We start from the raw sequence: 11937 nt of genomic DNA, 5'->3' as shown, positions 1-11937 counted from the left end.
TCATTTCACATCTGCCTTTCCATCTAATTTCTGGTGAATGCAAATCTGATTGTGTTATGCCCCTGCTCACCGTAACTGTCAGGGTCAAGTTAAGGCACATCTGCCCCGAGCCTGGAGCACATAGAGTGCTCTGCCATGCTGGCCCCTCTGGCTCCAGCTCTCTGTTCCCAGACACAGGCTCCCTGATGTAGCCGTGCCCTTTTGAGTCCTTGGGTTCTGTCCCACATAACCTCACTCACTGGTGTACTCCTCCTCCTGCGTTTTCCTTCTTGAACCCCATTCATCCCCCCTCCCCGCCCCCCGCTCTTCACCTTACTGGTTCCTGCTCATCCATCAAAACTTAATTAAAGCATGACTCCCTGGAAATACTCCTGTCCTCCAGTCAGGAGCTCTCAGCCACTCATTGTGTTCTCGGAGCTTGTGAGATTTGGTGTTAACAGCAATGATTCTGGGACACACAAAAAAATGTCTAGGGTCAAGCACCAGCTCTGCCACTTCCTAGCTGTGGGACCTTGGCAACTTACTTGCCCCATGCCTCAGTTTCCTCATCTGTAAAGTAGAAATGTTAATGACACTGCCAATTTCAAAGGTTCATTAGGAAAGTAAGTAAGATGATTTACCTAAAATCCATGGAAAAGTGCCTGAGACATAGTGAGTGAATTAAGTTGAGCCATTTTTATTAGTATTGTAACTACTGATTTACTTGTCTAATTTCCAAAACAAACAAAAAGAACTCTGATTTCCCTCTGAGGGAAAGAAACCATGCTTAATTTGACTATGTTCCCTTGGCACCTAGCACAGCATCTGGGACATTGTAGGTACTCAATAAACACTCACCGAGTGAGTGAATAAATATAGAGAGTAAGTGAAATATAGTCTTAAAATTTTACCTGTAAAGTATGCTAATGAGTAACATCAGTCTAATTTTCTCATGTATGTTTTTTTACTTGCACAGTAAGATGTTGATGGTATCTCATTAACTTAGTGTAACTCATTCACTGTTCTTAGAGTCAAGAATCTTCTACCCCTAACAGGAGGGCACAATGTAGTTAATTAACAGAAATGTTATTCTGAAAGGCATGAACTGTGTAGGCATGAACTGTGACAAAATTCCTTGGAGACACAAACAGAGAAACAAAATTTGAATTCCTATCAGAAAGCTTACCAAGCTTTCAGAAAGGGATCAGAAAGCTTACCAAGTTAAATGGGGAAAAACAGCAGAGAAAGTATTTAAAAGAGTGACTTCAGGAATCATCTTTCCTGAGCTTCTTCAGGCAGCCAGCCATTGCCTGGGACAATTAGGTTTGCAGAGCCCCTCATCGGGCAAGGAAGAGAGGTGTCTGGGAGAATGCTCCACCTCCACCCACTGCCCATGCATCCTGCAGAGAAGAGTCTGGAGCGATGTGATAAATGGGGCAACAGCGAGCCTCCACGTTTGTTTTTTTTTTTTCCCCCCATGTTCTTCATGAAAGCATCGCTTCTTGTTTGCTTTAAGCAGTTGTTTTCTCAAAAACAGAAACCTGTCTTTTTTCTCCCATAGATTCCTTTCCACCTCAATGGAGAGGCTCTATAGTGATGCGCATTGGGTATCTCTGCCATTGGGCAATCTTACTTCCACCCTTAGTAATTGCTAGAAGCTCTAACAAGAGTCCTCTAACAAGAGACCAGCCTCTAGTCTGAATGTCCCTACCCTTCCTTACTGCAAGGAAACACTAGTACTAAAAAGAATTTTATGGCAAAATGAGGCTATAATTCACCCTCTCCCACAGAGTCTCCATATTGTGGAAAGACTGGGGTAACTTTGAGAACATCTCTAGATTTTTCATCCTTAGAACTAAATGAAATTCTACTATGCGTTTGCTAAATAGAAACACTCTCTGTACTTCGTCTTCTCTTCTTTTCAACCCAGGCGCAGGCTTACAAAACATGGGGATGCAAAACAAGGATGAGGTGAAACTAAGTCTTTCTACAGAAGCGTCCAGAATTCCTCAAATAGGGATTGTCAATTTTCTCTTTTGCCATGAGGTATTTCTAAAATACAATCCAACTGATGTGGAAGTCGGAAAATAGTTTGATTCCATTAATTTTCACTGTGCAAAGTGAAACATCCCTTTAAAATAATTCTAAAGAGAGGACGATTATTTACTATTTAAAAAGATTTTATTTATATAATCTTTACACCCAATATGGGATTTGAACCTATAATCCTAAGATCAAGAGTTGCATGCTCTACTGAGCCAGCCACGTGCCTCTGACTATTTATTTACTTTTTAATTCCAGGGCTAGAATATTCTCAGTCTTCTCTTTCCATCATATCTGGCTCAGATTAGATTTATAATGAACATCTTGAGGAATATGATACTGACACCTTCTAGATGTTGAAGTAAATGCTTCATGAGTATCCATATTCTATTATCATAATGGCCCCACAAACTACCACCCCCTTTTTACAGATCAGGAAATTGTGATTCAAAGAGATGAAGTAAGTTATCCAAGGACTTGGATTTTGACCCGAGAATAAGAACTCCAAAGTCTGCTAATCACAGCCCACTATTTTACAAAAATAATCCCATAGGGTTACAGCAGAAAAACGTTGCCTGAGATTCCATTTTTAAAAGACCACACTGGCAAACCATGAGAGACTCTTGAATGCTGAAAACAAACTGAGGGCTGACGGGGGTGGGGGAGAGGGGAAGGGGGGTGATGGGCATGGAGGAAGGCATTTGTGGGGATGAGCACTGGGTGTTATATGGAAACCAACTTGAAAATAAACTATTAAAAAAGAGAGACCACATTGCATAATTACAACCACAGAAAGAGAGAAGAAATATTCCATCAGATATTTCTGGGGAATGGGTTTGGGATGATTCTCAGACCAGACCCAGTAACACAGGCACTCAGATAAAGGAAACAGACTAGGAGAAAGGAGACTTTTTGATATGGGGAGGGGCACCAAGATTGTGTGGAGGGATCAAGGGGCTTTGACTTGTGTACCTGTTCTGGTCATGTCTGTCATTTGTGCTGATACTTTCTTGGTCTGAACTGGCAAGAGAGCTAGGTGTATGTCAATATTCCCCCAACCTAGAAGTTTGTGGACTGTAGATTCCAGAAGCCAAATTTCTGCCCCAAGGATAATAGGGCCCTGGAGTAATGAGAACTGCCCTTCTCACATCCAGTGAACCCCTACCTTCCACAGATGGCATTCCTCAGACCACATGACCTTGTGAGGGTCTTTGGGATTCAACGCAAGCTGGGCTGAGCTAGGCAGTATCTGCTCTTGCTCTGATGAGGTTCGTTTCTGTATCCTAGCTAAATAAACTCACAACTGAAACCTTTGGAGGGTGTGTGGGTTTGGGGCTTCTGCTAGAAAGCTTCCAACTCAAAGTTTCTTTGCGTGACACAATCCTGTGTCTACGCTACTTCCTTAACTCATACAGATGTTCATTTTTATTATCTCTCTTTTCCTTATTGTATTATTTCTCCCAGTATCTTATTTCTTACTCCTGGTCGCTTTATACAATCCTCTGTCTCTTCTTAACCCTGTCTCTTTGGAAAAGAAACAGACACCTAAAGAAACTTTGAATATGTACTCTTCCCCGTTTTATGAGAACAATTTGTTCTCTCATCTCCTTCCTTGAGTAGCACTGCTTGGGAATCTCTTAATGTGTCTGCTTCCTGGGGGCAATCCAAGGGCGGGGGACCAAGGTCTTTCTCACGATTGTGTAGCTACCTTCCAGCATCATCTCTGGAACAAAGAAAGCCACTGATGTTTGGATCCAATCAGATTACAGAATCAGGGTTAGGACTGGCCTGAAGTGACAAGAGAGGAGGCCATTCGAGAGTTGACAGAGAGTTTATACTCACATTTCAGTTCCAGTTTGATGAAATCTGTGTTGCCCAAGTTTTCAAGAAACACTCCTCTGGGGATTAATGTTTTGAAGTAGAAAGAAATGTCAGCGCTGGTCTCCCCTTGGAAAGTGGAGAAGTGCAGGTAGGATGATGGATTCGGGAAAGAGGCAGCATTCCAATAATTCCCTATGGAAGGAAAAAACAAAACAAAACAGGGTAATGTATACCTTCATCACAGGAGTAACAGAAAACGTAGCCATTTCTTAAGTTTTAATAAATTTCCATTGGCAATTTAATAAATTTCCATTGGCAATAGCCCTTGGCAATAGTTCATCCTGCTGAACATCACGGCAGAAAATTCCCACAGACTTATTTTCAACCTTCTGAAAGTTCTATGCATGTGTGTAAGAACATGTACTCGTGACTGATAGCTCTCCTACTAAGAGCAGCCTTGGAGGGGCTTTAGGGGGTAAACGCCAATAAAGGGAAAAATGGAGAGCAGCCCCTGGCACCACCAGGTGGGGGTTGGGGGTAATGTTTTGAACTTGTGTATACATACTGGTGGCTTGGGTTTGGTGCAAGAAGCATCTGGGCTAGACTTAGAGGGACAGAATAGGAATGGGGTCTTTGGCGTTCTGCCCTTACTTCTCATCCACCTTTGTCCTTGAATAACCAGCTCCTGCTCAGACATTGGGTTCAATGTGGGGGAGGCAGAGGCCAAGGAAAAGGCAAGAAGACCAGGCCAGTCATTTTCCCACTCTTCCCATTCCAAACTTCCAGAGGCTAGTTGAGGGAAGGGAATGTTTCCCCCTGCCAACCTCTTCCTTCCTGGGGACTCCAGGTGAGGAGGGTGAGGGGTGCTGAGCTGAGTCTACCTGAGGGCTCTCCATCAGCCTCTACCCTTGAACTCATGGTGAAGACATGGTTGTACACCACTCCCTCATTGCTTGATAGTAGCAACTGACCCCAGGAGAAAAGCAGTTCACAGGACATAATAAAAACACCAAACTCCATGACTCACATTTCATTAGAACAGATAGAACAGAGAGAGAGAATGCAAGTGGGGGAGGTGCAGAAAGAGAGGGGGACAGAGGATCCAGAGTGGGTTCTGCACTGAGAGAGCGAGCCTGAGGTGGGGCTCAAACCCATGAACTGTGAGATCATGATGAGCCGAAGTTGGACACTCAACTGACTCAGCCACCTAGGCACCACATAAACCATAATTTTAAATTAAATATATAATGTTGTTACATTATGAGATATTAAAATTACCCTTTTATTTAAGTGATTTTATTTGTTTTCATTCATAGAGATGTCTAGGATAGAGTGACATCTAGATAAGTAAATGCCAATTTATAACCAGCAAGCCAGCCCAAAATATGTTTGTAAATGTCTTCATTAACATAAAATGGTGGTGATGGTTGAACCTATTATTTAAGGGGTCCCAAAAGTATTAGTGCAGTTTTGAGCTTTTATTTTTAATGGCCATATCACAACTTTCAGCAGGAGAAAAAAATAGGCTAGTTTCCTCTTGAGAAAGAAGAATATGGTATGCTATTGGTTAGAATGATACACGAAAAGAAAGAATCTTAATTACTGTGTAAGTTACAATCATCTGAGGGCTGAATCCTCTTCCTGGCTTAAGATGTGGCTGAATATCTCCTGAGAGGACTTTGGGGGCTCACCTTTCCCCAGCAGAATGAGAATGAAAGTCTCACAAGGTAAAACTTAAATCAAACTAGAAGTTGCAGCCCACCCACCAAGGAGAGTTCTAGAAGGAATGAAGCCTCGTCCCCAGAGCCAGCAGGATTTGGCTCATCCTAATTGGGTGAGAGTCCTATAACAACAAAGGGGCCCCAAGGATCAGAGTCCTCAGCCATGCTTCAGTCTGAGGCAAGGCAATTCTGTCTCTTTAGGCTGAATCCCCAGGACGTGAATGTAATTAACATTTTAAAGTTTCATTCCAATCAAGTGCATTCCCATTTTCTGAGGTGGTGATGTATTAACAGAAGGGCAGTTGTCTGAAATGATTCTAGAAAAAGGAAAGCTAAAAGTAAAACATGTCAGTATTTATTTGAGGTCCAGCACTGGTTATTTAGACAGAAATATCCCTAGAGAGGAGAAGGGCAGTTCAATCAGTTATTCCAGCTTGATGAAAGGTCCGCACAGACCACAATTCCATTTGTTCTAATTCTATGCTCACTAAGCAACTTCGAACTAATTTGGCCTTTTGAATCGACATATTCACAGGGAAATAGAGCCTACTGCAAACGGTGGTTACCAGTCATCCTTCTGGAAATGTCTGGGTTATCACATGATATCTTTTGGAGTTGTCACTTGTATGCACCAAGTGTCTGTCTGGATGAACTAAGTACAGATTCTTGACCAGCTATAGTGAGGACTTTCTGGGGACCTGACTGGTGGTCAGAGTGGAGCTGTCCACCCAGGAGGTGCTGAAGGAGAGCCATAAGGCACAAGCAGAAGACATTAGAAATTCTATTTATTTTTTAAAACCCATCCCTTAAAAGATCTATTTTAGTCATACTTTATTTTTTTAATTTTTAGACATTTATTCGTTTTTTTCCCTTAATGCTTTATTTATTTCTGAGAGAGAGAGAGAGACAGTGTGAGAAGGGGAGGGTCAGAGAGAGAGGTTGACACAGAATCTGAAACAGGCTCCAGGCTCTGAGCTGACTGTCAGCACAGAGCCCGACGCTGGGCCCGAACCCATGAACTGTGAGATTGTGACCTGAGCCGAAGTCGGAAGCCTAACCGACTGAGCCACCCAGGTGCCCCTACATTTATTCATTTTTGAGGGACAGAGAGAGACAGGGGAGGAGCAGAGGGACAGGCACAGAATCTGAAGTAGGCTCCAGGCTCTGAGCTGTCAGCACAGAACCCGACATGGGGCTCGAAGTCATGAACCATGAGAGCATGACCAGAGCCGAAGTCGGATGCTCAGCTGATGGAGCCACCCAGGCACCCCCAGTCATACTTTATAATGTACATAATATATGAATACAGTGGTACATGATAGAATTGTTAAGTAAAGATGTTTTACAGACACGCGGGCATGAAAATTTTCATGAGCAGTGTAGACAATGAGAAAGTTTGGGTGCGGCTTCTTCAGACCCTGATGAACTTCTGTGAGGCCTGTTCTGATGAGTCTGTTTCCCAGTCTCTGGGATTTTTGGTTACAACGAAATAACATGAGTGTTTTTCTTTTCAGTTTTTCTAGTGTTCATTGTGCTTCATGATGCAAGGAGCCTATAGCATTATTATTGTTTATATTATTCCCAGCTGGCCATAAGCTCCTTGAAAGCCAGGAGAAAACCATTTCTTTATCTCTGTAACCTTTGGCCCCCGAATATAGTAAGTACTCGATAAATAATTATTAAATCAGTGAGTAAATGAATAGCCTCCCTCTCAGTTATATCCAATTCCAATCCACATACAAAGTCCTCATGGGACAAGATCTACTTTACGGTAACATGAGCACTGAAGATACTAACTAAACATAAATAAAAGCTGATGCTGCTTTAGCAGCTCCTGATAACAGGATACTGCCTCCTTAGCACACCATAATTGTTCTTATCTGTGACTTGATTTCTGTTTTTTCCTACAGACAGACCTCACTGAACAATGCCATGCATTTGCAAGGCTGATGGTCTCCTAACCTTATTATTTAAAAATTTTTTAAATGTTTATTTTTTTGAGAGAGAAAGAGAGACAGAGTGCAAGCTGGGGAGAGAGAGAGAGAGAGAGAGAGAGAGGAGACACAGAATCCAAAGCAGGCTTCAGGCTCTCAGCTGTCAGCACAGAGCCCGATGCAGGGCTCGAACCCAGGAACCATAAGATTATGACCTGAGCTGAAGTTGGACGCTTAACCAATTGAGCCACCAAGGCATCCCCTAGCCTTAAGATTATTGAAATTGTTGCCATTTGTACTTGCTATCAAGGTCAGTGCTGTAGAGGATGAATGGACATTGGATGAGAATACCAAGTTGGAAATAAGAGATTTTGCTGTAGGGTAAGGACTGATGTCTCACTAGGTGTGGAGAGGCAAAAGGAAGCAAGGCTGGAAACTTGAAAGGAGACTGTGAGGCAGAACAGAAATAAATATCTGAGATAGGAGGGGCCAGTCAACAGCCACAGAATAACGAGGCAGGTAAAGGGGTCAGGGACCCAGCGGAGGACAGTACAATAGTAATCAAAGGCAAGGCAAAATGGTGAGTGTGAGGTTGAAGACTCTACCAGCTGGAAAATGAGTCTATCGTGTGAGAAACTTTTTGAATACATCCTGGGCAAGGCCTGGGCTCATTTCCTGTGGCAGGAGAACCAGGGAGGTACCTCCAGCTAGTGCAGGAGAGTGAGGCTGGGGTAGCATACCAGGTCTTGTGGACTTTCATCATCACTGCAAACCTCAGTGAATCATTAGCAGGAAATGCAGTGTCATATGTTCATCTAAATTCTTTTTTAAGATTTATTATTAAAAACAATTTTTTAATGTCTATTTATTTTTTGATAGAGACAGAGACAGAGACTGAGAGAGAGGGAGTATAAGCAGGGGAGGGGCAGAGAGAGAGGAAGACACAGAATCCAAAGCAGGCTCCAGGCTCCGAGCTATCAGCACAGAACCCGATGCAGGGCTCGAACTCACAGACCACAATTAGATCATGACCTGAGCTGAAGTTGGATGCTCAATGACTGAGCCACCCAGGTGCCCCTCAAGATTTTTGTTTAATGCTTATTTTTGAGAGAGAGCGAGAGAGCGCGAGTGAGCGAGCAGGGGAGGGACAGAAAGGGAGACAGAGAGTCCGAAGTAGGCTTCAGGCTTTGAGATGTCAGTGTAGAGTCCAATGCAGGACTTGGACTCATGGACTGCCAGATCATGAACTGACCTGAAGTTGGATGCTCAACTGACTAAGCCACACAGGTGCCCCTCAAGATTTATTTTTAATGTTTATTTTATTTACTTTGAGAGAGCGAGAGAGAGTGAGCACATGAGTGGGGGAGGGATGAAAGGGAGAGGGAGAGAGAGAATCCCATGCAGGTTCTGCCCCATCAGTGCAGGAGTCCAATGTGGGGCTTAATTTCAGGAACCATGAGATCATGATCTGAGCTGAAATCAAGAGTTGGATGCTTAACCAACTGAGCCACCCAGGTGCCCTGTCCATCCAAATTCTTAACAGCCATTTACTTTAATCTCACCAATGTTTATTTGGTATGGGATACTGACTTCAAAATTGCTAAGGATATTTTCTGCTGGGCAGTGTTAAAGAACTGCAATTTAAAATGGGACTGGAGGATATAAAATAGAAAAATCTCACCCATTTGCTCTCAGGAAAATAAAACATAAGGACACACACACTGATTTCCCATAAATGTCTGGCTTACAGAAATCTGATCATGTTGGAATTTTCTTCCAATAGGGAATTGGTCAGGGGTTACTTCATAACAACCTTGGGAAATTTTTGCTTATGGTTTCCAGAGGCATGAATGAGAAATGACCCAGGTTGGTTGGTCTGGAAAAATCAGCTGAATTGTGCTTTTTTTTTTTTTTTTTCTGACTGAACTGTTTTTGTCTGCTTGGGGAATTTTCAAAGCTGGCCTCTGTTTGTTTTTTATTTTAACATATCTAACTGAACTCTCTCCTGTCCCATCCCATGCTCATAAATATAGCCTTACCCAAACCCTCAAAAGATGCCTGGAGCTTGCCACAGTCTGTGTGTCCCAAATTGCGATTCCTCTGCTATTCCTAAGTAAACTCCTTTTTTTGGACAATTTTGAGCTTGCCTCAGTTTATCTCTTTTTTTTAGGTCGACAGCAGCAGTTAGTTTTAAGCATAGGTTTAATTTCTCATGTTTTTAAGTTTATTTATTTATTTTGAGAGAGAGCGAGAAGGGGAAGGGCAGAGAGAGAGAGAGAGAGAGAGAGAGAGAGAGAGAGACAGATAGACAGAGAGAAGAGGATCTTAAGCAGGCTCTGCACTGTCAGTGCAGATTTCAGGAACCACAAGATCATGCCCTGAACTTAAATCAAGATTTGGATGCCTAGCCAACTGAGCCACCTAGGTGTCCCAAGCCTAGTTTTAATTTCTGACCTTGGGTTACAGATACATAGTTTTAACAATCTAGTGGTGCTACAAGGGTTAAAGCAAAATGCAACTGCCTGCTCCACCCTCCTATCCCAACCCAATTTCTTAGCAACAACTCCTACACTTAACTCTTTCAGTTATATCCCTGTATTTCTAAACTATGCATGTGTCAATATTTATTAATTTATGCATTTTAGATATACTTGATTGACCTTACTGGGATGCGAGAGGAAGACTGAGCATTTTTAGAAGCCCATCTGACTATTCCCTTCCTCCAGATTCTCCCAAACTAGCAAACTCACAGATCTTGGGTTCTACTGAAATTCGATATTTACATTTTTAGGGCTCTGTATTATTCACTAATGAGCTGACTACTAAAATCTAATTATGGTTTCTTTTATTGGTATAATTTCTTTTGTTCCTCTGGAATCAGTGATTACCTATTTTTTCATTGGCTTAGTTTTCCTTGTATCTGTCCTAAATTCTCTCAGAATTCCTCAACACATCTGTAAAACTCTTCCCACATGGGTTCCCAACATGACACATATCGGGTGATCTAGCAGCCCCCCTTTTGTCCCTCGGAGGCCCCCTCTATAGCCTCTGACTTCCTGTTGTCAGGCTGACTGGCTCTTCTCAGGGCTGACTCCTGGCTCTGGTCCTGGGACCTCTTTCTTGCTATTATTGCAGCCCATCCTTCTGCTACTCTTCACTATTAAATGCCCAAACCAGAACACCCCATGACTTTGGGTGAACCCTCTTTCTGGGTCTACACCCTCATTTCCACAGGCACATTCTCCTATAGCTTTGTGAGAAAAGGACTGCAGGAGGCTGACTTTCTAAATCCTTGCTTTTCTGAAGAGTCCTTATTCTACTTTCACACCTGAGACACTCTAGAAAATTATTCTGCCATGGAGTTATTAACGGCATTTCATCACTACCTTCGAGCTGTCTATGTTGCTACTGAGGAGGCTAACGCTCTCTGATGACTACATCGTGTATGTAACTGATGAGGTTCAGGACATGCTCCCCCAAATACAGCACCTTAGCATATTGAATATTTCCAGCTAAAGAAATGTAAGAAATGGCGGGTGCCGGAAGGACTCTCTAGGCCCCCCCTGAAGCAGGTCACAGACCCTCCTGTGAGGTGCCCCCCTCTCCCTGAGGAAAGGATCACCCTCACCTCGAAAGGCAAAGGGATACTGAAGGGAATCAGAACAGCCTTGCTGAGTTTCCCTGTTTACTACTTAGCTCATATGTGGTCCCATCACGTCTCAGCTTCTGTTGGGTAGCACCGGCAGAGTTGAAGAAAGTGAGGTGGGGGTGTAACTGAGGCTGCACGGACTTCACCAGTCCTCTGTGAGCCTCACCGTCACCCGACCTCCCACCAACTCCCGTTCCAGAACCTGTTGGAGTTTGCTTCCCTTCTGCCTTTCAACAGTCTGGGTTCAGATAAGGAAGCAACTGGACATGTGATACGCTGGAGAAGCTCCTGTGAGGGTGGTAGCAGCAGGAGCAGGGCGTGTGGAGGACGTAGAGTTGGGGGGCATGGTGGGGTGACAACAGGTGACCTCAGGGGGCGGCTCTGGTTTGTCATTTGGTGAAGGGTGCTGTGGGCTGTTCCACATGCAGGCTCCAGAATCAGGGTCTGGCTGTATCACCCACACCCGCTGGATGATTTGGGACAAGTTTCTTGGTCTTCCTCAATCTCAATTTCCTCATGCGTACAATGGAGTAACAATGGCACCTCTCTTATTGGGTGTTGAGAATTACAGAAGATAATCCACAAAATGCATTTAGCAGAGGGCTGAGCACAACATAAGTGTTTGACATATGTTACTACTACTGTTAATACTACCAACAGGACATAAACAACTATGACTCATGGCCTTGGTGTCATCTGTGGTCCCTGGGAGAGGAGGGGAAAGGAGCTTCCTTTCCTTAAAGAACAAGTCAGCAAGCCCTGAGCCCCCCCCCCCCCCCCCCCCGGCCAT

The 11937-nt window shown here is 43.5% G+C and overlaps 1 protein-coding gene across 1 annotated transcript in view; it reads right to left on the bottom strand.

Annotated features, from left to right (window-relative positions):
* Positions 1–11937, bottom strand: part of CNTNAP2 (contactin associated protein 2) — a 1422049-nt gene that overhangs the window by 256879 nt on the left and 1153233 nt on the right. The window contains exon 18 of the mRNA XM_077778041.1: positions 3865–4035. Coding sequence (XP_077634167.1) covers positions 3865–4035 — 171 coding nt within the window. The remainder of the gene's footprint in view (positions 1–3864; positions 4036–11937) is intronic.

Source organism: Crocuta crocuta, unplaced genomic scaffold (genome assembly GCF_008692635.1).
Source record: "Crocuta crocuta isolate KB4526 unplaced genomic scaffold, BGI_CrCroc_1.0 scaffold128, whole genome shotgun sequence".
NCBI lineage: Eukaryota > Metazoa > Chordata > Mammalia > Carnivora > Hyaenidae > Crocuta > Crocuta crocuta.
This window is presented reverse-complemented; position numbering and strand designations above follow the sequence as displayed.